The sequence below is a fragment of the Oryctolagus cuniculus genome, chromosome 3 (assembly GCF_964237555.1).
Source record: "Oryctolagus cuniculus chromosome 3, mOryCun1.1, whole genome shotgun sequence".
Classification (NCBI taxonomy): Eukaryota; Metazoa; Chordata; class Mammalia; order Lagomorpha; family Leporidae; genus Oryctolagus; species Oryctolagus cuniculus.
Window position 1 is genome coordinate 163,682,531 of NC_091434.1, and position 25,460 is coordinate 163,707,990.

The 25,460-nt window shown below is 48.8% G+C and overlaps 1 protein-coding gene across 7 annotated transcripts in view; it reads right to left on the reverse strand.

Annotated features, from left to right (window-relative positions):
• GRM8 (glutamate metabotropic receptor 8) overlaps window positions 1-23,729 on the reverse strand; it is a 913,479-nt gene extending 889,750 nt beyond the window's left edge. Inside the window, exons 1-2 of one of the 7 annotated variants that reach the window (XM_051849760.2) lie at window positions 23,612-23,729; window positions 12,161-12,984 (exon numbers count right to left, since the gene is read on the reverse strand). In XM_051849760.2, the coding sequence (XP_051705720.1) occupies window positions 12,161-12,670 (510 nt within the window). In that variant the 5' untranslated portion in view covers window positions 12,671-12,984; window positions 23,612-23,729. Of the gene's footprint in view, window positions 1-12,160; window positions 12,985-20,531; window positions 20,819-21,828; window positions 22,182-22,322; window positions 23,156-23,611 lie in introns of those variants that run through there. The other 6 variants (XM_008258244.4, XM_008258240.4, XM_051849757.2 and 3 more) reach the window with 6 other exon arrangements.
• Window positions 23,730-25,460: the final 1,731 nt, after the last annotated feature.

Below are 25,460 nucleotides of genomic sequence, written 5' to 3' on the forward strand. Positions count from 1 at the left end.
GAGCAGACGAAAGAACAGCGCAGGGTCCTGTGTCGTTCCTCCACGAAGACAGGGAGCGACATAATGGTGCCGTGACTCGGATATGAAGCCTAGGCAGGGTTTAGTGTCGTTCCTCCATGAAGAGGGGGAGCGACATAATGGTGCCGTGACTCGGATAGGAAACCTAGGAGGGAAGAAGTGGAAAATACTGGAGAGAGAGACTAGCGAAGAGCCTAGGGAAAAGCCGGACGAAAAAGGTGCCGGAAGAAGCTATTGAAAGCCTAGGCATAGACTCGGATACGGACTACGGGGGGAAGCTGGGAGAAATCTCTAAGGTCGAAAGCGAAAGTGAAAGCTAGAACAAACAGACTCGGATACGGACTGTGGGGAGAAGCCAGGAGAAATGAGGGAGGAATATTGTTGGAAGAAAACTTAGGGAAATATACCGGGTAGAGAAAAATGTTAGGGAAATTGAAGCCGCGGGGGGCAGGCCGAGGCGGAAACGTCAGCCAGCTTGGGATTCTTCAAGTCAGCCCGGGGAACAAAAGGCAAGAAGCTAGACGTGGGCCGCCAAGTTGGAATCCGCCAGATTAGCCTGGGGAGCAAAGGACGGGAAGCCAAGCAGAAGGGCGCAGACGTGAGCTGGGTTGAATTCGCCAGGTTAGCCCGGGGAACTTAGATTGAATACCGGTGGTGGCGGAAACGTAAGCTACGCTGTGTGATTCGCGGAAGCCGCTGCGTGCAGAGAGAGCATGGGGCGTGAATAGATAGGGAACGTGGGGCTGGCGCGAGGCCGTGGTGCGGGCGCGAAGGGCGTGGAGACCGCGGAGTGTGCGCGCGAAGCCGAGCCGCGCAGAGCCGGGAGCCCGCCGCAGGGCGGGCGCCGGGAAGCCGCGCAGATGAGAGAAGCGCGGGCTGAAGCGGCTCAGAGCCAGGAAGCCTCCGAGAAGCAGCCTCGGGGTGGGCGCCGGGAAGCCGCAAGGATAAGAGAAAGAAATTTAGAAGTAAAATGAGAGAAATAGGAATGCTGGCAGATAGAAGTAAAATGGGAGAGATAGGAATGCCCGGAGATAGAGAAATAGAGAAAAATAAGGCCTCCCCTCAACATGGCAATGAGAGAGCTTGGATTCGGTCTGCCTGATTAGGGAGGTGGTGAGCACCTGTGGGCGGCTAGCAGCTTATGCGCCGCAGGTCACCGAAGACAGGCATGAATTAACATCAATGAGTCTCCCCACAATACCGCAATGAGAAGGCTTGGATTCGGTCTGCCTGATTAGTAAGGCGGTAAGCACCAGCAGGCGGCTCGACCAGAGTATGATCTGCAGGTCACCGAAGATAGGCACGTTATCAACACCAATAAGTCTCCCCACAAGACGGCAATGAGAGGGCTTGGATTCGGTTTGCCTGATTGCTAGGGCTTGTAAGCACCTGCAGGCAGTTCTAGCAGAGCAGAGCATGCGCTGCAGGGCACCGAACACAGGCACGCATCAGCGCCTAAAAACCTCCTCACAACATGGCAAAGAGAGGACCCGGATTCGGTTTGCCTGATTGGTAGGGCTTGTAAGCACCTGTGGGCAACTCCAGCAAGCAGAGCAGAGTGTGTGCCACGGGGCACCGAAGACAGGCGCGTATCAACACCAAAAAATAAAAAGAAAGGGGGATCTGTGGGGAGCAACTCGGACTAGACTAAGTTACTGGAATTAATGCATCTGCTCTCCCACAATATGGCGCTGAGAAGGGAGAAACAGCTTCTACACAGCTGCCTCCAGTTCAACCAATAAACAGCAGGACCTGCTCCTGATTGCAGGAGAGCAACGTACTCGGTGTGTGGGTAGCAGAGTTGGGATTGGTGGAAGAGGACTATAAAGGAGGAGAGAGACAACATGCACCAGGAACATCTGAAGGAACACCTGTGCAGCCCCCGAGAGAGCCGGCCGGCGGTGTGCCGCTCCCCCGCGGAAGTGGGGAAAGTGGCTAGGGGGAACCACCCTTCCACGGAGGTGGAAGGGACGGTAGCCAACCCGGGAAGAACCAGCAGCAAACCCAGGGAGGGCCGAGCAGACAAAAGAACAGCGCAGGGTCCTGTGTCGTTCCTTCATGAAGACGGGGAGCGACATAATGGTGCCGTGACTCGGATATGAAGCCTAGGCAGGGTTTAGTGTCGTTCCTCCATGAAGAGGGGGAGCGACAGAATACAACACCATCCACACATTCCAGGAGTCTCCTGTGGCACTGGGGGGTACAGGGAGATATATTACAACAAGGAAACCAGCCACATTAAGCCCACAGGGAGAGTCTTAGAAACTAATGACCAACATTGAGAACACATTGGTGTTGGCTTGCTGGGCCTATAAAGAAAAGCAGCAGAGACTGGCCTCATTCTAGAAACAGACACAGACCCCTGCACCCTTCCAGTCCATGCATAAGGAGTCCATGTACATTTTTATGTGAAGAGTACTTTCGGATAGGAAAAGTGCAACTACAGGTAGAACAGATGTCTCTGCTTTTGCCAGAAAATGTGTTCTATCAATTAAATGGGTAAATAGGCCCCTTTCCTACTTTAGAGAAAGAAGGCCTCTTGCAACCCTTTATTGATTAAGGCTGCTGTGGAATGCTATTTGCAATCTCATTGCATAATGGAAACCAGGAGGTAGCTGTCATGATTTCTGAAGACAAATTGCTAGGAGCTGAGACAAATCATCACCTCCTTCGTCTCTTACTGTTTCTCAGTTCCTAGTGAGTGTGCATCTTACAGGCTAAGTTTCTTAAATCAGTTTGCTCTCCTGTCTCAGGCAGTAAAAGTGACTAACAATGGCAATCTGGGTGACCCTGCTTAGGCATCATGTTGAAGTGACCATCACACCAATCATTACTCCTGAGCCACACATTATTTAATAACTAACGCAACTTCCCAAAGAGCACACAATTAAAAATATAGATCCATACAGCAGCTGCAGCAGTTATGACCAATTCCAGCAGAAATCCAACCAGGTGTGAGTCAGAAGCAAGAAAGCTGCTGCCAGGCAGAACACTGTTAAGTCCCATTTTTGTTTCACATCCTCTGACTTGCTAAGTCAGCCGGCAAGCAATTTGTATGAAGCAGCGGCTCTCCAAGTGTGGTCTGCTAAACAGCAACATCAGCATCACCTGAGAACTATCAGAAAGGCCAACTGTCAGACCCCGCCCTGCACCTCCTGAATCAGAAACTCCGAAGGTGGCTCAGACATTGTGATTCCACAAGACCACTGCTCAGGTGTGAAAGCCACTGGACTGACGCCACAGAAAGCTCTCAGCTCTGAAGTCTTCCCAGGAAGGCACAAATTTTGGTTTCAAAAAAACAGTAAACCATCTCCAGAAGAGTCTAGGAAGACATTGAAGGCAAATGAAACCACATCAATCTTCAGTTTTGCTGTAAACTTAAAACTACTCCAAAAAATAAGGTCGATAAAATGAAATTTTTAAAACTGCAATCTTCAGGTTGAATGAGTAGAAAGAACACAGGGCTTTCCTTATGCAGATTTACTTAAGCATTTACATCTACTCTGACTTGTTCTAGAAAGGTTTTCAGACAACTTCTTAAAAAATATATAGCAGCCAGTAACAAGCTATTCTCTTGGAAAGTCTTCCTTGCTGCTTTTAAAACAACTTCCTTATTTAAAACACCCAAAAGACAGGCATTAATCACTAAGGAAGATCTTAAGATGTCTTTAGTATTCACGGTGAGATTTCAGACCATTTGAGGCTAGGAAAAAGGAAAGTAAGATTTAACTTAAAATCACTATGTTTAAAATCTACTCCAACAAGAGTCACAATACTCTAACAGTCTGAACATCTACTATGCCGACTTAAAGTTACATGTTACGAGACCCATGGCCTTGATGTATGCCTGTCGCCTCAGCCTGCCTTATATCGAGATGTTTTTGGTAATTCATTAATTGAGCTCCTTCACTGGCCCAAGAAAGTCCTCCATGATTTCAAAATTCAGTCTGGAACCGCTAGTGTTTGGATAAGGCTCTAACTTTTTAACAAGTGTCTATAAAATGATACTTGATTTAAAAAAAAAAATCAAAGTCGCCTACCAAGAATTTGTCAAATAAATTATGGTCTCTCCATATACTTAGAAGCCAAGCAGCCATTTAAAAATAAAGTCTTACAGCTCTCAGTCTTGGACAAATATCAGAATCACCTGGCGATCTTTTAAAACATACCAATGCAGGAATCTACCACAGTATTGGTGGCCTTGGATAAGGTTTGGGCAACCATTTTTTAAAAAAACAAATAAAGCTGTCTGGGTAATAGTATCACGCAGCCAGAGTTCAGGATTATGGAGGTCCATCTGCATTGGCCAGCTTGTCCTCACTGTAACAAATACTTGAGATAAGCAACTTCGGAAGGAAGGGAATTTACTTTGACTCACAGTTTTGGAGATCCACTTCCAAGACCAGGCGGGCCCACTGGTTCAGCCATCTGATGAGGCCAGAGGATGATATTGGTGGAGAAAGTGCAGAGGAAAGATCACATGGGGAGGCCAGGAAGCAGAGAGGAAGGAGCTGGACCTTAGTCAGGCTTATATAACCAACCTCCTCTGTGAACGTCCTTACAAGGCCACGCCCCCCACTACCTAAGGCCCGCCCACGAGGCCCACACCACCTCATGATTGGATCAAGCGTCCACCCTCCTAGGACCAGCAACCCAAAGGGTTTAAATGTCTGCATGAACTTAAGAGCCAAATTATGTTGAAACCAAAGCAATGAACCAACATAGAAATCTCTCTCAGACATATTATTAAATCAAAGATAAAGTCATACCACACACTTCTGTGAAAATGACATGTGTATGTGCGATTTTATTAATAGGTATTCATGTTGGGAAGCGGATTCTTTCCATCTTATACTATTTACTTATTCATTGCTTAAACCTTTCCAAATGTTAATGTATTCATGTATTTTCCTTATTTAATTTTTAATTTAAAAAATGTGAATTTGTAGGAAAATGAGGAAGCACACAAAAATAGGCACTCCTACAATACACCATGTTACCCTCTTTCTCTCCTTCTCCCTCCTTGTGCTCCTTTTTCTAAAAGAGTATAAAAGGAAAACAAAATTCTGTTTCTGTCCTAACTGCCCAACACGTTATTTCCAATATTTGGTACTGGGATAAGGGAATGAGATATGATCCATCATTCATTCACTCATTTAACAAACATTTGTTAGGTTCACCGACAGGCCCAAGCCAGGTGCTAGGAATACAGCAACAAATGAGATACACATGTAGCCTGCCCTCAGGTGCTTACAATCAAGTGTGGGATGCAGACAAATACACTACAGAAGAATGGAATAAATGCTAAGAGGAAGCACATCTCTGTTCAATGTGACAAAGAAACAATCTGGTCAAGGTAAGGGATTAGGGACTTCCTGAAGTAGAGGCAAACTTTCACCCCAAGGGGAAGAAGAGGACAAAGATTTCCAAGTCCATGTGTTTGATAGATATCTGTGGCTGTGAGCAACGGACAGCACCTGTTCTCATCCAGTGCCACTACTTTGGGCCACTATAAGACAGAGATCCCATGATCTATATCTTTAAAAAAATTATTTATTTATTTGAAAAGCAAAGTTACAGAGAGGCAGAGGCATAGAGAGAGGTCTTTCATCCACTGGTTCATTCCCCAAATGGCCACAACAGCCAGGGCTGAGCAGACTTGAAGCCAAGGAGCTACGAGCTTCTGCCTGGTCTCCCCCACAGGTGCAGGGGTCCAAGCACTTGGGCCATCTGCTTTCCCAGGCCATAGCAGAGAGCTGGATTGGAAGTGGAGCAGTTGGGACTCAAACCGGCGCCCATATGAGATGTTGGCATTGCAGGCAGCAGCTTTACCTGCTGTGCCACAATGCCAGCCCCCATCATCTCTATCTAAAGTCAGTAGACTCTTTCCAAAGTTAAATAAGAGCTTTGTACATCACCAAAGGAGTGACTGAAGGAGCCTGTCTTTCAATCTTTCAATTTTCCATTATCTGTCATCAAGTAAGATTTAATATGAACTATTACCTCCTGCTGTGTTTATTGATTGCAATCATTTGTCCAACTAAGTACATGAGCCTGGATGCGGTAGATTTACTTTTTCATAGTCTACAGTTAATAAAGCCCATTGGATGCAATAAATAACTCAGAAGATGCCTGGCTTTGTGGAAGTGATTGCTACTATTGGTAGAATCTGCTGGAGGAAAACATCCCTTTGAAAATACAACAGGGTAGACATAGACTAAATGGGATGCTTCTCTGTACTTCATTTACTTAACATGAAGATCAATTGTAGCCATTTGTAACTAACACACTTCCACATGGGAAGAAATTATCTAGCCCACTCACAAATGGATTTCAACTGAAAAATCTAATTTGATTTCTTTGGGAAGGATACACTACAGACTATCTCCTGTCTTTAAAGAGTAGAGAATTATCAATAGGCTAATCCTCCGCCTTGCGGCGCTGGCACACCGGGTTCTAGTCCCAGTCGGGGCGCCGGATTCTGTCCTGGTTGCCCCTCTTCCAGGCCAGCTCTCTGCTGTGGCCAGGGAGTGCAGTGGAGGATGGCCCAAGTGCTTGGGCCCTGCACCCACATGGGAGACCAGGAGAAGCACCTAGCTCCTGGCTTTGGATCAGCGCAATGCGCCGGCTGCAGCGTGCCGGCCGAGGTGGCCATTGGAGGGTGAACCAACAGCAAAAGGAAGACGTTTCTCTCAGTCTCTCTCTCACTGTCCACTCTGCCTGTCAAAAAAAAAAAAAGAGTAGAGAATTAAAAATATAGGTAATGTTAACCAGAAAAATGACAGGGGGAGGGGGGAGGGAAAGAGAGGGACAAAGAGAAGGAGGGAAACAGAGAGGGAGGGAGAAGGGGAGAGGTAGAGGGGGAGAGAGGGAGGGAGAGGGAAGGAGAGGGAGGAGGTGGGGGAGGGGGAGAGGATGAAACACCATCCTTTATAATCCAAAGCACCTTTGTAGACCTTGATGTGAATTACCTCCAGATCAAGGTGCTTTTAACTTAGAACTTCAATCTTTGCTCTAAGATATGTGGTTCATATGTTGTAGATTTGCTCTAATTTAAAGGAGGGCATGGAGAAAAAATAGGAAAAAATAGAAAAAATAGAGTTCTTCATGAAACATAAACAAATTCAGTTCATGGGCCTTCCAGTCAACATTCCCAGGTGGGCTCCTTCATTCTCATTTAATTCTTTCTTGACTACACAGTCTCTAAGAGCTGAGCCTCTCTTTTCTCTGGGCTCTCCACAACACAGGAGTCTCTGCGGCGCCCTTTACCCTCTACATAGGGTGCAAGTTTCGACAGTGTTCTTCTGCAATTACGTGTCACACCATCCTCACAGGTGCTACTGTTATCTAAAGCCAGCAACTTGTGTTGGGACTTCAACAATCACCTAAGCGACCACTCTGCCCCACATTAGCCCAGAGGACAGGTACTTCGAAAAGTTAGTGGATGCAAGCAGGCGTTCAGCCCAGCAGTTCAGATGCCCTTGTCCCACATCAGACCGCCTGAGTCTGATTCCTCACTCCAGCTCCCAACTCCAGCTTCCTACCATCGCAGACCCTGGGAGGCAGCAGGGATGACTCAAGTTATTGGGTCCCTGCTGCTATGTGGACTAGCTTGACTGCAGTGCAACCCCTGGCTCCAGCCCCAGCCCAGCCCCAGCTGTGGTGGGCACGTGGGGAATCAACTGGCACATGGAAGCACCTTCTCTCTGCATCTGTTTCTCTGCCTCTCAAATAATTTGTCAATATTTTTAAAAGTTTTAAATATTTATTATAAAAAGTTTTTACAATTAAAAGATGTTTCTTTTGGCATGAAAAATTTTTAAATTCATGCATATTTTTTCAAAATATGTATTTTCCATAAAAACATCATGGGTGTGGGTGTGGGTGTATGTTTTAAGGCATAGCAGTACTTCTAAAATATGGGTCATTAAAATCTTATTCTGTAGCACTCAGATTAGTTTCACTCTCAACACACCTGAGAGATATGAGGCACTCCTTTCATTCAAATAATTCCCAGAGATGGGGCCGGCACTGTGGCGTAGCCGGTTAACGCCCTGGCCTGAAGCGCCAGCATCCCATATGGGCACTGGTTCAAGACCTGGCTGCTGCACTTCCTATCCAGCTCTCGGCTATGGCTTGGGAAAGCAGTAGATGATGACCCAAGGCCTTTGGCCCCTGCACCCATGTGGGAGACCTGGAAGAAGCTCCTGGCTCCTGGTTTCGGATTGGTGCAGCTCCAGCCATTGCAGCCAGTTGGGGAGTGAACCAGTGGATGGAAGACCCCCACCCCTCCCTGCCTCTCCTCTGTGTAACTCTTTCAAATAAAAAAAAAAAATCCAAATAATTCCCAGAGGAGGACACACGCGTGCGCGCGCACACGCACACACACACACAGAGTCCTGCTACCTGAAAACCCTTCCAGGGAGTCTTGAAAATCCTGCACACCTGACTGCGGATGAGGAGGGAACAGAGGAGCCCACCTCCCGCACAGCTGGAACTGAGCTGGTGGAGCATTCACGATCCTTTGAGCCAACAGCCTCTCTGCTCCCAGGTCTCCAGGTGGTGTCTGGCTGCAGCACTTCGTCCAACTTTCCTCTGAACTTAAAAGGGCCGATTTTTTTTCCCTTGCTTCTGAGCTCTGATAAGAAGAGAAGCCAAGAAAAGACGACACAGCTTCCCTCTAGGTCAGATGTTAGAGACACCTGGGCCGTGGTCTCAAGAGAAGCAGTCCCCCCGGGGGCTTGCTGAACCTCCTCTACTAACGCTGGAATCTCCTTTACAAAAACAATTCACTTCATTCCACCATCAGTGATCCCGTGGAAAATCCTCTTCATTCAAACCAGACACTCCTGCATGTGGATGACTGGAAATGCACATATCCTCTGTGTCAGGCTCTGGTTAGAACACAGGAAGGAATACGGTGACAGGAGAGGCTGCCCTAAGGGGGACAAGACTGAAGACAGAGAGAGATGGGCTTGCCTGAAGGACTCTGTCTCTTTTCCAGTTGAGCTCAGGCAGATCCCGCAGGCAAAGACAGGACTTTTCCAAAGTTGTCTGGAGACAAGAACTGGGACATTTGGAGATTACTTTCAATTTGGACCCAAATATTTTTTATTCAATTTTAATCAGGTCCCAACCACATCCTTAAAACTCCAATTTGTGTTTACTGCCAAGCAGAACAGTGAGTAGATTCATGAATGATGACCTTGAGGGTAGCCCTTATGATCAAGGTTAATGGTTCAGATGTTTTCAAAACAAGATGCTCTACTTCTTTAACTCTAGGAACCCAGAAATAAGTGGTGAAACACTGATCTCTGTGCAACTTTTTAGACTTTCTGAGCAGCCCAAGCTCCATAAAACTGCCCTAAGGTTTGCTTCCATTCAAATCAGAGCATTCTGCTTAGGAAAATTAGTATTTTTCAAGTGGAACTGTATGGCAATTCCCAATGTATTAATTTGCTAATCATTCCTTTGATAACTATGCTAATATTTCATGTCAGTTGCACATGGATATAAACAGAAGTCATCCATACATAAAGTGGGCCATTTTCTATCCCAAGAGTAACCATCATTATTTCATAATTAAAATCACTGCGGAGTGCTGGTTGGAGGTTGCATATAAATCATCAACATAAAATAGCACCACAAGGAGAAGTTGCAGTTGTCTAATTCCGTGGTCCCTGGTTCAGCTGGAAGAAGGACGACTGAGTATATACTGCCTCTCGCAGAGTGAGTTTTCAGTAAGACATAGTTTTCCAATCCAGCAATTTGGTTGAACAGATTTGCTCCCACCTGTTAAATGCTTACTCCACACAAGGATCAGGCTCATTATGACATCTACCTTAACTAGAGCCCCTTCCTAGTTAAAGTGACCCACTCTGCACTCCTCAAAGCTAACAAGAGCAAGCTCTTCACCAACTGGCCAGTTGTCTCAAGAGTTGGCTTACAGCACTGGACTCTGGCCAAAGGGTCAATAGCAATTCCCTCAGAGGTCAGATGGGTCCCTGCAGAATTACTCAAGAGTGTAGGAGAATTGGCCAGTCACTGAGGGTAGCACCGAGCAGAGCAAAGCCAGGTCCAGTTCAGCTAAAATAAGGTGCTCCTCTTGTCCTCAGGTGGTCTCGTTTACTTTGGTTGCCCAAGGAAGCAAAAGACACAACCAGATCCTGATGGAACCTTTTACCAGCTCTTTATGCTTAAATACACTGACAACTAACACAGTATGGTTAGCAACCCCCTCCTACCAAGAAGCCAATTCTGTGTGGAAATGAACATTCATAAGCTCTGAAAACCACAAGGAAGCCCCTGGCTCTTCTCCAATAGTCAAACCCTTGCCTACTTTGGACCTGGGCTCCAAACTACAGAAGGGAGACAGGATTCCTTGGAATTGTGATGGGATGGCTGGGAAGCAGAGCTAATGTGTCAAGGGAGGGTAACAGAAGGCAGAAGACCCACAGGCAGCCTTGCTTCTTCTCCCAAAGGGAGTGTTTGTGGGCCACAGTTGCAGAGTTTGGAGCAGGGGAAGTCATGCAACAGAAGAGTTGGGAGAATGACTGAGCAGGACACTGCCCCAGAGCAAACCCCACGTGGCACAGAATAGGGGCTGCAAGGACAAATCCTACATCTCAGGCTATGGGGGGATGCCTGTTTCTGCATCTTTCCTCCAGGCAAGCAGTCAGCTATCCCAAGAGAAATTGTTAGTCCCTGCTTTGTTGTCCTTGAAGCTCTCCGAGATGGAGACTTCCCGCATTTCGGGTGGCCTATTGGAACCTTGTGTCCTTCCTTCCCTTTGCCAGGAGAGTCTTTCTAATGCCCTGCTCAGTTGTCTCCTGTGCTCCCTGAAGCTTGTTTGTGCCTCTCTTCATTACTCCATAGACACAGAGAGCTTCCGCCCAGCATCCTGCTATTTGAGAAAATTTCATCAATCTGCAAATAGCCATTAAACTGCCGCTCAGCCTTCTGCCCTCTAAATGGAGGGAACTCACGCAGAGTTCTACACAGCCCTGCAAGGCCCCTCAGGGGCTGCTCCAGAGAGGGTCCCAGCATGAGACATGGGTCCAACTAGACAGGGCTCCAAGAGGCCTTACAGACTTTTGATTCAATTCCTTTCATCTTCTGGGTGAGGTTTTCCATCACTTTGTTCATTTTCGTCACTCTATCTGTCATCCATCTAACTTCTCCACATTCCTTTAATATTTTTAAATCTAATATGCATAGGAATCATTTTTCACAATCTACAATGAAGCCTCATTAATTCAGGTTAAGCTGGGAAAGTCATGTCCCACGGAGTAAGAAATCAAAGTGAAAAGTATTTTCAATTTAAAAAAATTATGTCTATTAGAAAGGACTACATGATGGCATTAATAAATAAAATGAGAAAGTTAATGAAAATGGTGACTTATAATAACTTTATTTTTATGGCACTTTACGCCCTTCAAAGTGTTTTTACATGTATTATTCCATACTGCCAATTTTATTCAACACAGAAACGCAATGGATCTGAAAAAGAACATCAAACCTAAATCAAAATGTCGTGGCTCCTCCTGCTGAATTTGAACTCCTAACTCTCTAAGAATTATATTAATTATTCTGAGTCTGTAACAGAGCAGTCTGAATTAATGAGGTTCTGCTCTATTGTAGTTAGAATAAGCCTGAGAATTTTACAGCCACCCTTTCTCCCAGGGTGTCACTCCCATCTACACCTTAGTAATAAATACTGTTTTGTCAGAACAAAGCCTCTCACCTTAAAGAAGTTTCACCAAGTAAATTATCTTATACGTACCTCAAATACCATACAATTGTCCTATATGATAAACGTGCTAAGGATTCATTAACCTCATTTTAAAAAAAGCTAGCTTTGATTTTAAGTCAGCCTCCAGAAGGAGGTAGCAAGGCCCCAATATGTCACAGAATGCGTAACCTTTCTCTTTGGAAAGAAAAGAGTCCTGATGAATCCAATTAATTGCAAATAATGGAATCCAAGTAACAAAGGCAAAAACCTGGACACAGAAGCCCTATGTGAGGAACCTGGTGACAGAGAAGGTCTATGAGCATTTTCACCCACCTCCAGTTGTTTTTTTCACACCTGCAGCTGGAGTCACAATTCACTGTCCTTTAACAATGGTCAGACACCTTTACCTACCTTAAAAAGTCTTAAAATGTTAGCGACCATGATGGACACGGAGCTTGCTGCAGCCCCTATGACTCCAGAAATCTTGTCGGGCTTGGTGAAAATGGGTGGATCCCCATTGGCACACTTCACGTCGGAAGCATCTTTCTCTATTAACGCCTGCACGAATGTTAGTGACTGCTCCAAAGCATAGGTGTCCCTGGAGCACGTGTCGAGGATCCGGACACCCAGAGTGATATTGGAGAGGAGATCGGGGTCCTTGTTAATCTGGTCGATTGCATAAAGCATGGCTTCAAGTCTGTGGATCCCCTTCTCCTTCTTCAACTCCCCACAAGGCACCCCTCTCTCTCCCTTTGCGTGGACAGGGAAGAGACCCCCCAGGATGATGTCCCCATCCACCCGTATGGAATGGGCGTACTCTTGGCTGTGAGTTCTTTGCATCATTGTGAGGATCCAGTAGAACTTGGCCGTTAAGAGGAAGAAACAAGGGCAAGAGGCTGATCGCTTTCCCTCGCATACCATTTTCTCCACAGGTGGTGCTGCGCTCCAAGACCCAAAGTTTATTCTTGCCAGAGAAGAAGTGGAACCGCCTGAGGCTGCACCTTCTGGAGGCTACCATCGGGGCCCATGGAGGGAAGGCTCTGTGGGGTTCAGCAGGTTTTCTTGATTTGAGCGTCACAGTGAATTTCCATCAGACCCCTAGGGTTCAATTTTATTCCCATATAAAGTCAACTTGCCTGGAATGATGCAAAAATTAGAATAACATCTGAGGTTCTGGTGTTGGGATGAGGTCAACAATTCATGTCCTTGAAGTCAGCCCTGTAGCAGAATTATTCCTGAGGAGTAAGGGGGAGGGAGAAAAAGGGGGTTCAGTTCAATGAGCACAGACATTTTTAAGCCCTGTTTACACCAACCTCTTTTTTTCTTATTATTTCCCCTATTCAGTAAGAAACTAATTCTTTCTGTCCCCCTGTGATTCTGAACACCTGGCCACACAGCATCCAAACAAGGAGATTGATGACGCTTTCAGAGCAAGGAAACAGAAAAGTATCAGAAACTAGGCAGGTTCTCCCGAGCCAGGGAACATTTTTATTTATCATTTTATTTCAATAAGTGCTATTTCCATGAAGGTAAGAATCCTGTGACTGATGACATTATTTCTTTTCAAATATGTTCTTACTTTTTACAGGTGAGTTTAGCATTTAAATTTCATCCACAAAATCATAATGAAAGGTTATTTTCTGTGACCTATTCAACAAACTAGTCATCTATTAACGACATCTTTTTGTGCCTCAGGTTTCCTGGTGGGAAAAAAGTGATTCTTCAGTAGGCAGAAAGGTGAAAAGGAAGGAAGGAGGGAGGAAGGGAGGGAATTGGTTCCTCCAAAGATCTTAAATTGTGTAAGTTTTGTAGCTTAGGAAAACTTAACATAGAATGTCAGCCACTCCGTATAAATTATCTTATTGTTCTCTGCTAACAAGGCAAAGACTTGAAACACACAGGGAAGCTTCTGTGTGCAGATATTCCTATTATTATTGTCAGAGTCTGCAAGTAATTTGTCGGGTGGGAGCAAAGGGTTTGCTTACAATTCCGAAGTAAACATGCCTTGATCCTAGAGTCACTGGGAGCAAATCAGAGCTGGAGACCAATTGAAGAGCTGCTTAACCTTGTCTGACTCAGTGGGGAAAACAGTTATTTCATCAAGCCTAGAAATAACCCAGAGCGAAAAAAGTCTCCAGGCAAATCTACAGAAAAAGTTTATTCTAGGGCCTTTGTCCTTAAAGGATTCCATGAGATTCTTTCAAAGGACTTTTGAAGAGATTTCACTGAAAATGAGAACTGACTTAACACAGGGAATCCGACACTTGAAATGCATATATAATTAAGAGAAGAAACAGCACTAATGTACTTTGGCAGGATGGTTAATCTAATGCTCATTTCTAACCTATTTATATATGGGTTTGAAGCCTGAAATTTGGACAATTTCCCTCCACCCTAGCCAACCAACATCTGGTTGTATTTTCCATTCATTTGTTCAAGTTCCAGGTCGTAAAATTTTCTTTCCACCTTCCTTGTCCCAAAAGAAAGGATGGTGCTTCCCTAGGGGACAAGTGAACATATGGCCAAATGCCTTCAGAGAAAGCTGCACTTGTCTCTCTCAGTTTAGAAAACGCAGCTCATAGTAGTCCACGGCACTGCGCTCTGAGTGCCCAGCAGCCAATGGCCGTCCCTGCTGAGAATTCTGTGCTGTCACAAGGGGGCCCTGCCTCCTGGCACAGTCAAGCCTTGGAGTTCCTTTATCCTGCTCCCAAACACCCAGTGCCTTTCTGGTTTTCTCACTACCAGATAGCCCCTTACAGTCAATTCTCCTAGCAGCTCCTTTTCACCCAGAAAACCTGTGACTCCACAACAGCCTGACCTCGAACATCCCATAAAAGGAAACCCTCAGAAAGTCAACTTGACATTTAAGTGATGGACCACAAATTACTCCACCTACTCCAGGAACAGAAGTAGAACTGTGTTTTACAGTTTCACAAGGAAGGCCAGTTGCCTTGATAGTAAAACCCCATTAATTCTAAATAGTGCCCACGTGCTGATCCTCAGCATATCCCTTCTGGCACAGCATAGCATATATGCATACAGAGACAGCAAATACTTATAGGGACATCCATGGCAGCACTGTTCTCCAAATAGTGGTCTTTATTCATTGCATCAAGTCACCTCCCAATCCCTCTAAGTGCTCAAGAGGATAAATGGTTTTAGACAAACATAAAACCACCCATCTGGTAGCCGGAAAGTACCCTTACCCACTCCTGTGGTTTTAACCTAATGTCAGTTGTTGTACAGTTCTACCAGTAATAAAATTGAGGGTGTTTTTTTTTTAATCATTGGTGTTTGCAAAACTATTTGGTTTCTCTAGAGCTTTAATTTAGAAAAGGTTGTGTGATGAATAATAGCAAGGCAAGAATTGTTTTGTTTAGTAGACTAATGCACTAAAATGGAAAGCAAGGGGTTCATTTTGGTTATTCTACATTGGACAGCTCCCTGGAATGTTTGCTTGAATTTCCTCCCCTGCATCACAGAACTGGTTGCATGTAACCGAATGCTTGACTTTGTTGTCTGTAAATGAGGGGTAGGACCTGCAAGTCAGCACTCATGGGAAGCACAGTACCTAGCACAGGTTAAGTGCTCAGAAACAGGAGCTATCATCACCCACCTGGTCTGTAACTCACTTTCTACTGAAGCAGAGCACGTTTTTCCTCATTTGCCCAGTTGCTGAGGTTTTTACTGAATTTTCTCACTTTAAAAATAAAATCAGAGCTACTTATGAAATATTTAAATACTGCAGTTATTTCAAAATCTGATACACTGTCACAAAAATCATAGACTCTTGATGGCTGGAAGGTATAGATTCCCTCTTAAATTCTAAGGAAAAATACACATGAAAGTTTGTGGAAAAGCTACAAAAATAAGTTTTGCAGTAGAACCTTGAATTGCCTAGTCTTGCTCTTTTAGAATTTTTATGAGCTTCAATCCAAACTCATCCTAGTTGGAGTCAATGAGTTTTGAAGAAATAATGACCTTTCTGTGCCATAGATCCAAATAGTTCTACTGCATGTTCTGTGTTTGATTTAAAGTAAAATAGCTTTTCTCTCAAACTGACCTTCCTCTGGGGTTCTGTAGGAACCCCACATCCACCCCTGTGCTGAAGGACTTCTTAAAAGAGTGCCATCTTGAGGCCAGCACTGTGGCACAATGGGTAAAGTGCCTGCAGTGCTGGCATCCCATATGGGCACCAGTTTGAGTCCCAGCTGCTCCATCCACTTCCACTCCAGCTCTCTGCTATGACCTGGGAAAGCAGTAGAAGATGGCCCAAGTCCTTGGGCCCCTACACCCACATGGGAGACCTGGAAGAAGCTCCTGGCTCCTGATCAGCGCAGCTCCGGCCATTGCGGCTATCTGAGGAGTGAACCAGTGGATGGAAGACCTCTCTCTCTCTCTCTGCCTCTGCCTCTCTGTAACTCTGCCTTTTAAATAAATAAACAAATCTTTAAAAAAAAAAAAGTGACATCTTCATTCCTGAAAGCAGCCTCTGAGAGGAGCAGATGCCCTGAACTACTGGTGGGATCCTAAGGGAGGAACTGCCTGGCCATGTTAGGGGTGCTCAACCAGGAACCCTCACAGTCCTTCCTGTGCCCCTGTCCCCTGCCCACCCATACATCGCAAGTCAGACATCAGCCCTCCCACTGACTGTCCGGCAGACCTGTGTCCCAAGGGAAGCAGGCCCTATGGCTGGAACTGGAGTCTGTGGCTCCCTAACAGTGATCTAGCTGCTTCCAGAAAGGCCCGGAATGAAGACAGCTTCTCATGGCCAGAGCCCTGAATTCTGCTTCTTTTCATTCTTTACATACCTTCTCTGCACCCACACATATCTGGAGTATCTAACTTCTCAAGCACCTGACACAGCATCTCAACGAATCTTCATACACCAATCATTAGCTCTTGTATCAATGAGAAAAGCTGAGAGATCAAGGATGTCCCCCACACCCTGAGCTAGCAAGCAGCAGTGTCTCCAAAACCTTCAGACCCCATTGCCGCAGGGACAGGTTATAGCAGCACGAGTGAGGGTGAGGGCCCTGCCTCTCCACTGGAGCCCCTCAGAAACCTGTGCAACTTCAACTGTTAGCTTGAAGAACAATAACTTACTCATTAGGAAGAGACAATCTAGGGCCATTTCCCAGAGGGTGGTTTCTGAATCTCTCACAGGGCTGAGACTATCCCAGGCATTCTGTCCAAACACCTCTACTTCAGGTCAGGTTTCCTGGCTAGCCTGATGTCAGTGGGTAGAGAAAAAAAAACCTGTAGGCTCTGCTGGGCTCTGCCTTCCCAACTCCCTCCAGCACATGGCAAGTGCAACATAGGTATGACATGGTAAACTCGTTGCTGAGGAATAGCATTAGCCAAGAACCATAATTTTTTCTCATGAAAAGGCCAAAGCAGCAATCCTACATTGCATTCCATTCAGCACTTGCACAAAAAGGTTAAACTGAATATTGTCATCAACTCATAAAATTGCAAACGCAGAAGTTTCATCCCAAACTGCCTACACTTGCAGCTCTTTTTGGTGATTTGAAAATCCATCATATGTATACCATCTCCCAGGCTGCAACATGGATGCATGGCTGTGGATTCTTGGTTGGGTAGAGTAGGGACATGGCAGGCAGAGCTCTCCCCTGACAACCGAGACCTGGGATTGAATCCTCGTCTGACAGTCACTGGCTGGTGACACCGAACATGTCACTTCACCTCTGTGTGCTTCCATTTCATCTGTGAAATGAGTGATGGAGCACTCACCAGCTTCCCTTTCTGAGCTTGCATTATTTAACAATAAGGAAGCAGGAGATTATTCGAAAACATCACAGTAAGGCTTTGCCCCCTGAACACAACTGAATTTGCTTAAAAAATATTTGAATGACTTTTTCTCTATCAGTGAGGGGTGAAAGCTCTCCTATACAAGCAAGTTTCATATAAAAAAATTTGATGTAGGAGAAGCTCAACTTACTATTCAGATAAATTAGAAACTGATTATTTCCATTACAAAAGAATTCACACCAGTTTCCTTTAAATAGCCAAATCCCATGCATTTAAAACACAATCTGATTTAGTAGAATTCAATTTGTACACTTATTTTTCCAATAACACAGCTATTGCATAAAAAGACCATACTTAAGGTAATGAGAAGCTACTCTTACAGTATGTGTCAGATAAGAAGAGGGCAAGAGACTGAAACCAACACTTATTGAATGCTTCCAGTGTGCCTGGAGCCTCACACATATCATCTCATTTCCTTCTTAAAATATATTACGAGGCTGGTATCACAGCCCTCATTCAGGGTATGAGGAATTTGAAAGCAGAACGATTCTGTGTCCAAAGTCACAGCCCAAAATCCAAAGGCAAGACTGCTGTTACACTCCTGCCTTCACTCCATTGCCTCTGCATACAGAAGACCCCAATGGATACAGAGCTAACCCTGGTTTGATCATGTGGGTGGTGAGTGGGAGGTCCCGGGGTCCCAGGAGACCCCAATCCTGGGTCTCACTCCCCCCAGCATTCACCATATGCCATTGGACAAGTCACATAACCTGCTGTCATCTTCTGCATTGCCGAAATAGGAAATGATTTCTGTCTACCTCCTGGGTTGTGCAATCAGATGGATATAATGTGTGTAAAAAATATTTTAGAAACCACCAAGACACAGAGACACTACTGTTTAACCATGAGTCCCAGAAATACAATATTTTGCTGGTGTACTACACTAAGAAGGTCTAAGAAAACCACTTTCACACCACACTCAGGGCAAGTCAGACCTTTGAAATTGTTATCTTCCCTGAAGAATCAACCCTGGAGAGCCCATATCGAAAGCACGGAGCTCAAAGGAAAACTGGAAAGGACTCAAGAAGAAAAGACAATGGACACATAATGTCTGGCCTGCAGCATCCAAAGGGCTATTCTGAAGGAAGCAGTGACAAGTTAGCCTTCCATGATGAAAACAAGACAGCAGGAACCCTTCCCAAACTGGAAGCAGTATGAAATGCTTCTCACCTCTTAGGTTCTTTACTGCTGGAAAAGTCAGCCAATAAACAGCCAGCAGATTTGTATCTTTAGGCAGAACCCTGTCTGGAAAGGCATGAAATTGGCAACACATGTACTCAACAATCTCTGCATGCTCCTCTTTGCCTCTCCTACACCTTCCCACTTCTGCGCACCTGCTGCCCACCCCGAACTGATCTTCTCCATCCCTCAGTACTGAGATAGCCTTTGGGTCCCAACATCAACACCTTCTTCTCTCATTACCTGGCCCCTCCCCACAGAGGGAGGGGCTTCACTGGCAGGTGTCAAAACCTGAGAAAGTATTACTGACATTCCCCCAACTGGAGCACCTGCAAATTAAAGATGACTCCTAGGAGAGTCAGAGTTTCTTCACCAAATAGCACCATTGACCATGGTTGAAAGAGACACCATAACATGGCAGAGCAGGGAGCTCACCAGCGCCCCTCAAAGCACTCCAGCAGGACTGCCCACCACTCACAAGGCAGCCCTAGCATGAGACATTATGCCCATGGTCCTTCCCAGTCATCACAACTTGCAAAAGTACCAAGTAGAAATGAAAGCCAAAGAAAATACTCCTTCTGAGAAAAAAAAAAGAAGTCCAAATCCAAATTCCTAGCAGAGAGGAAACCTCCCTTTGAGATGGAAACATAGGATCCGGCTGGCTCTTTGCTCACAGCCTCTCCCCTGGAGCATCGAGTGACTGTCACTACCAAGTGAACATCTGTCAGTTTGGTGATGCCTGATCAGGTCCTACTAAACAAACAGAAACAGTTCCCTGAAACTTCACAAGCCAGCTTACTGGACAGAGCAGGAGATGTGGCCAGGTCTATACTGTGGGTCCAGTAAGAGAGAAATCACTTCAGCCCCTTAAGACCCCAGGACAGGGCAAGCTCCGCTCCCGGGATTAAAGAAGGTCCTCTTTCTGTTGGACATTCCAACTAACAGAGGAGGATGACGGGGAAGAAACTTGGAAGAAAAGGGGTCACTGCTGTCAGAAGCAAGCATGGACAGCGTTCCGTGCATCCTGCCCTGAAGACAATGGAATGTTCTTCCCCAAAGATCAGCACAGGCTATTGCCAACATGGATGTCAGCTGGGTTGTCTGCAGCATAAATACTAATGAAACAAGCCCCACAGCGGCTCAACCTGCTCAGCCAACTCTGAAGAGAGTGCATCTCTCCAGATCTCTAACTTTCTCCTGCACTCATTGGAGCTCAGCTGTTCCTTTTTTTTTTTTTCTATTCCTTTTGGAGACGGCTGGTTTTAGAATTGTTCAAGCAGCCGTAACTTGCAAAGGGGACAAGCCAAATAGAACAAATTGAGCCTAAGTAACAGGATAGAGCCCTGTTCCCAGCCTCTTTTTCCTTCATTCTGGATAGACCTGTCTCCCACAGAGCCTCCTCCTATCTACTTCCCCCCTACACACCTCCCTTCTTTTTATAAAAAGCAAAAATTCTCTGCCTTCATCTTATATTTGGTACAACCTGTAGTTGACTCCGAAATGGGAAAATTGCATTTTGAATATCTTGGTTCATTTTCCCTGATGGCTAAGACTTTTCTTTTCAAAATTATCAAGCCACATATTTTCAAGAACCAGAGGGTGAATCTCACCCAGCTGTTTCCTACAGAGATCCGCAAGATATTATTCACAAGCAAGTGACCAAGGTAAACTCAAGTGGTTTCTGTAGCCATTTGCAATTATTGACAAACAATTTCATAGCGGAAAATGGAAATTACAGTCAAGTGCAATAAGCTGTTTATCCAAGATCTACCTGCTGGCGGTTCTTTTTCTTATTTTTTTTTTCTTTCAGGCAAAATACCAGCTACTGGCAGAATGCATTTTCCCCTTTATGATCTTTCGGGTAAAGATTCCCACCACAAACCCCGTCTTCAGTTCCATCCGTTCGCAGGATTTGTATGCAGCCGCGGTCCTGGCCGAGACAGTAGTGTATTATTCTCGGGCGTCCTCAGCGTCTCAGCGGAGAGACTCCCACGCCGTCAGGTCTCTGGGAAAGGATCCCCCTCCACCCGCAAAGGAGGCACTCCCTCCGGAGAGGCACCCGCTGGCGGGGTGGGGGGCGGGGAGGGTGAGTGCGAGCTCCGAGCTTCTGCAGCCCGCAAGCCGACCCATCCTCACCCCGCTACCCTGGGCGCTCAGGCAACCTCCTGACCCCAGGCTCCAAAATTTGGGCCACGAGGGAAGAGATTCCTCGGGGAGGGTGGGGAGCGCGCAATTGAGCGACACGTTCGCCCCCTCTGCATTCCATTTGCACCAAGAGACAGCGTCAGACGGACGGGGGTTTTTTGGTTTTATTTGTTGGATGATTCTGTTGTATGTTCACCAACTGTACGAACCTCAAGGGATCTCCGCGCTGTTGGGCTGAGCAGATGGGCTGGCTCTCCCCGAGGCTGAGCCAGCTCTCGCCCCATCTCTGCCTCTATCTCCAGCCACCTATCAGCGGCCTCTCACCTCGCCCCTGGCCCCTCTTCCTTTTTCTTCTCAGTTCTTGGGCTGTTGGAAGCCCGGCTCCCGGGAGAGGCTGGGGCCCTGGAAGGGAGTATCCAGTTCCCGGTGCCTCTCTCCGGCGATGGGATCCAGCCCGGAGCCTCCACCCTCGCACACCTGGCCGCCCCCAGCGTCCACGCCCCGCGCGAGTCCCCAGCAGCTGGAGCCGCTCCGGCCCTGGGAGCTGCGGAGGAGCTGTCGGGGCTCCTCAGCCGCGGCTTTGTAAACTCGAGATCCCCGAGATCTCTCCTCCTCCCCCACTCGCGGCAGGCCACGGAACTCCGGCGTTTTCCCGACAGCCGCCGGAGGAGGGGCACGGGAACCCCAACCTCAGCCGGCGAACTCGGAGGACGCAAACTCCGGGCAGAGCGAGCACCGCGCGCGGATGCGGGTCTCCAGGACCCCAGAGCCGCCCGGCTTCCCCCGCGACCCTATCCGCCCGGAATCCTGCTTAGGTACCCAGCCCGCCCGGGGCTCTCTCGGGAAGGAGGGGTTCACCCCGACTCCTCCCGGAAGCCGCGAACTTCGGAAATCCTCCCGCTAGGTTCGCGCATCGGAGGTACCTCGTCATCTCGGCGGGGCGAGTCCCGGTTCCGCAGGGGCAGGTCCAGGAGGGCGCCCGGGGCCCGCGATGCCAGGCAGAGCGCCTTACAATCCTGCTACCCGGGGCATCCCGGGTGCGCCTGCCCCTTCCCCTCGCCCTACAGTCTCCCCATTCGCCGACTAAACTTTTGGGGGCTCACATCTCTGGGCTTTGGGGGGGGCGGGTAGGGAGTTCGGAGCGGCGCCGCCGTGCATTCGGAACCTCTTCACTGGAATGCAATCATGGGCAGGCAAGAGGGGTGGCTGCCTTGTTCTTTGCAACGTAAAATCAACAGACACCCAATCAAGCTCCGGTGCCCGGCCGGCCCCTCGCCCCCTGGTGCCCACTCTCCCTCTGCCCGCGTCCCCGTCACCTGCGCCCGCCCGTCCTCTCCCAGACTCGGGGTGTGCAAGGCCATCTACTTGAGCCCAGGAAAAGCCAATCGCTAAAGTGCTCTGAGGACGAAAGGTGCACCTGGGTTTGGGGAGGACCACGGGTGACCAAACAGGGGGGCTTCTCCTCCTGCAGCTAGCACGGCGAGTAGGGGCACTTGGAGAGGCTCTTTTACCCCGCGGTTCGGCACTTGGTCGCCTGGCTTCCTCTTCCCGCGGCTCGGCGGCGCGTCTTACCCTGCTCCCCGCAGAGGGCGCGGCGAGGAAGCCCGCTGGGGGGCCCGCAGCTCCATGTCAGCGCCGCCACCGCCGCCGCCGCCGCCGCGCGCGAGGCGAGCGCCGCGGCCGCACTTGTGGCTGCTCTCGGGGTTGAGGGGGCTGAGCTGGCCGAGCCGGCGCCAAGTCTCTTCCATGTGAATAACAAATACTCCCACCGGCGACCGCGATTGGTCTGCGCGCGGCGCCTCCCGATCCTCCACCCGCGGCCATTCACCCGGCGCGGCGCGGCGCGGGGAGCAGCGGCCGGGACCGCGCCCGGGAGCGCCAATCGCTTCGCGCCCGCAGCCGCCCCGGGAAGCCGGAGGAGGATCCCCGTGGGGGCGGGGAGGAGGGGGGAGCCCCGGATTTCTGCGCGGGCAGCGAGAGGGACTCTGGATTAGCGGATCTCAAGTCCAAAGCGACGTGGGGACCAGACATTCTATAGTTCTGGTTTCTAGAAATCACCACCACCCGCCCCGCCCCCAACGAACAGGGTAGGACCTAGAGCCCCGGGATCGGGGACAGCCACGGATTGCCAAGGGAAAAATGGATGAGGGAGCCGGGCCAACCGCTCCGGGTGAGCCTGGCCGGCGCGGGAGGTGCCACATGGCGGCAGCACCCGGGAGCCCGAGTCCGCCGCCCCCACCCCCCACCGCCCGGTGAGCGCAGCTCGAGGAAGGGCCACCGGGAAGAACACAGGTCACAAGGTAGACGACGAGCTTCCCGCCGCGCGCGCTCTTGCCAGGATGCTCCAAGAGGAGCCCGCCGGCTGCGCGTTTCCCCTGCGAAGTTTGCTCCGCCACGCGTGCTGCCCCGCGCCCGGGGCAGCTGCCCTCCCACCCCTCTGCCCCGAGGCCCTGGGAGCGCCTGCCTCGATTAGAGGACCCCAGGCGGGCACTGCGCGGAAGGGGGCGCAGGCAGCCACGGCGGCCGCCACGCTTCCGAGGGGAATCCGAGGAGCCGCAGGCGCGAGCAGCCAACTCCAGAGTGCCGCTCAGCTTCTTGTTCTCTTTGGAGAAACTTCGGGATTCCCTTCGCGTCCAGCAAAGGGAAATCCACCAGGCTAGACGTGCACGGTCCAGCGCCCCTCCCCCCGGGTTACCAAGCACGCACCCGACCCTGCACCCTCCTGGGCGCGAGCGAGAGGGAGCCCCGGGCTGCCCAGCGCCCGGGGAGGTGCAGACGGCTGGGCCTTGCTTGCGTTGGTAAGAAAGTTCCATCTAGAGGTGGCCGCGCGCAACTGCAGCCCCAGCCCGGCTCGGGAGCCAGGAAAAGGTGGGCGGCGCTGGGGGAGACCGCAGGGCGGAGAAGGGAGGGCAGGTCCGAGAAAGGCGGGTCCTCTCATCCATTGGGCTTCTCTGCGGCGGACTTCAGCTTCCTGAGTAACCACGTGAGCTTCATCGGCATCTGACCAGTGAGGCGCACTAGTCCCCTAACGTACACAGGTGTATCGCTAGTCCTGCTCTGGCTCCTTTGATTTTCACATCAGCTCTCGAAGCGGTTAGAATTAAGAAGCTCATTCTACAAAGAAGGACGGCGAGGCTTAGAGGCAAAGCTAGAAAGTGCCAGAAATCAGAGCAGTCTGGATTGATAGCTCCTCTCTCTCCCCCCTACACACACACACACAGGTACACACATCCTCTCTGGTTCCTGCTTTGCCCCACAGGGCGGTAGTATGTGTTTTCCATGGAGGAGACAGCTGTCCGTTTCCTCGCCCTTTGTCACTTAGAAAAACTTACAGTTTCCCAGCCCAAAGAACCTGTGCTGCTATCATTCCTTGCCCCTGCCCTCCCCTTTCCTTTCCCGCCTCCACTGGAGAAGCTGTGAGAGTGTAGAATCATTCTTTTATGGCCACAAGCACCTGTGAGCGAGGCAGGCGGATTTGGAGACATAAAACAGCCTGGATCCCCTGTCCCCAAACTTGTCTACATAGGGAACCTCAGTTCAGCACAGTCCGGAATGGGTGACAGGCAGTGCAGCCCAGGGCAGGGAGAAGACCCGCTTGGCACAGAGATGCACCTTCGAGGGTTCGTTGGCCTGGGAGGCTTTCTGGAAGAATTGCCTCCTCCTCCTCCGGGAATAGGAAAGGAAAGCCCACCCTACCCCAAACCCCAGACTGGTGAGCTCTATCTGAGCAGAGGTACCCCGGGAAACTGAAGGATGTTACTCAACCCCTCTCTGGACCTTCTACTACCAGAGCCCTAATAGGTTTGGAGCAGGAAAGAGGCATGAACGAGGGGCAGGCTGAAGAGATCCTCAGCACACAGAGCTACTCCCCGTGCCAAGTCTTTAGATCCTGCTAGCTGCTGCCTGTGGGCCCAACAGGGCTATTGCCTGGCGTGAGGCCAGAGGCCAGCACCTCAGTGGGCCCGTGTTAATAACAGGACGGCACAGCTGGTTGTTGCTTTGGAGGCGTGGCATGGCTGAGTGAGCCGCTCAGGGGGAAGCGCCTAACGAGCCGGTTTTCTCCTCTCCCTATTGATCATGACCTGCGGAGCGCTGGCGTCTTGCAGGCACATCGCTGCCTGTTTCGGTGCGGTGCAGCTTCCTGAGCCATCAGCAGCCGTGATCTCTCCTAGGGAAAGCACAGCTCTGATGCTCAGTTTTGCATCCCCTTTAACTCAGAGGGAGGCCCTCCCTCAGCCCTCCACAGCGTGTGCTTGAGAGGGAATGGAGGCTTTCTCCGGATTCTTGAGTACTGCCGATGGATGACTTTCTCTAGTAGCCCCTGAGCTGGTGAAATAGGCCCATAGGCGGGTGATTATCCACCCCAACTGATGAGACTGCCTCCAGGAGTGATTGGTCCCTGTCGTAAAAATTCACCAGAAGACAGTGAATGCCCGAGCCCTATTTACCAAGCCCCAGCATCACAGTTCTGCTTGTCCTTTGCTGCACGCTGAACTGGGGGAAGGTGTCTGTAGCTCAGCCAATCCCAACAAACAGGTGATTCCAAATCATCTTC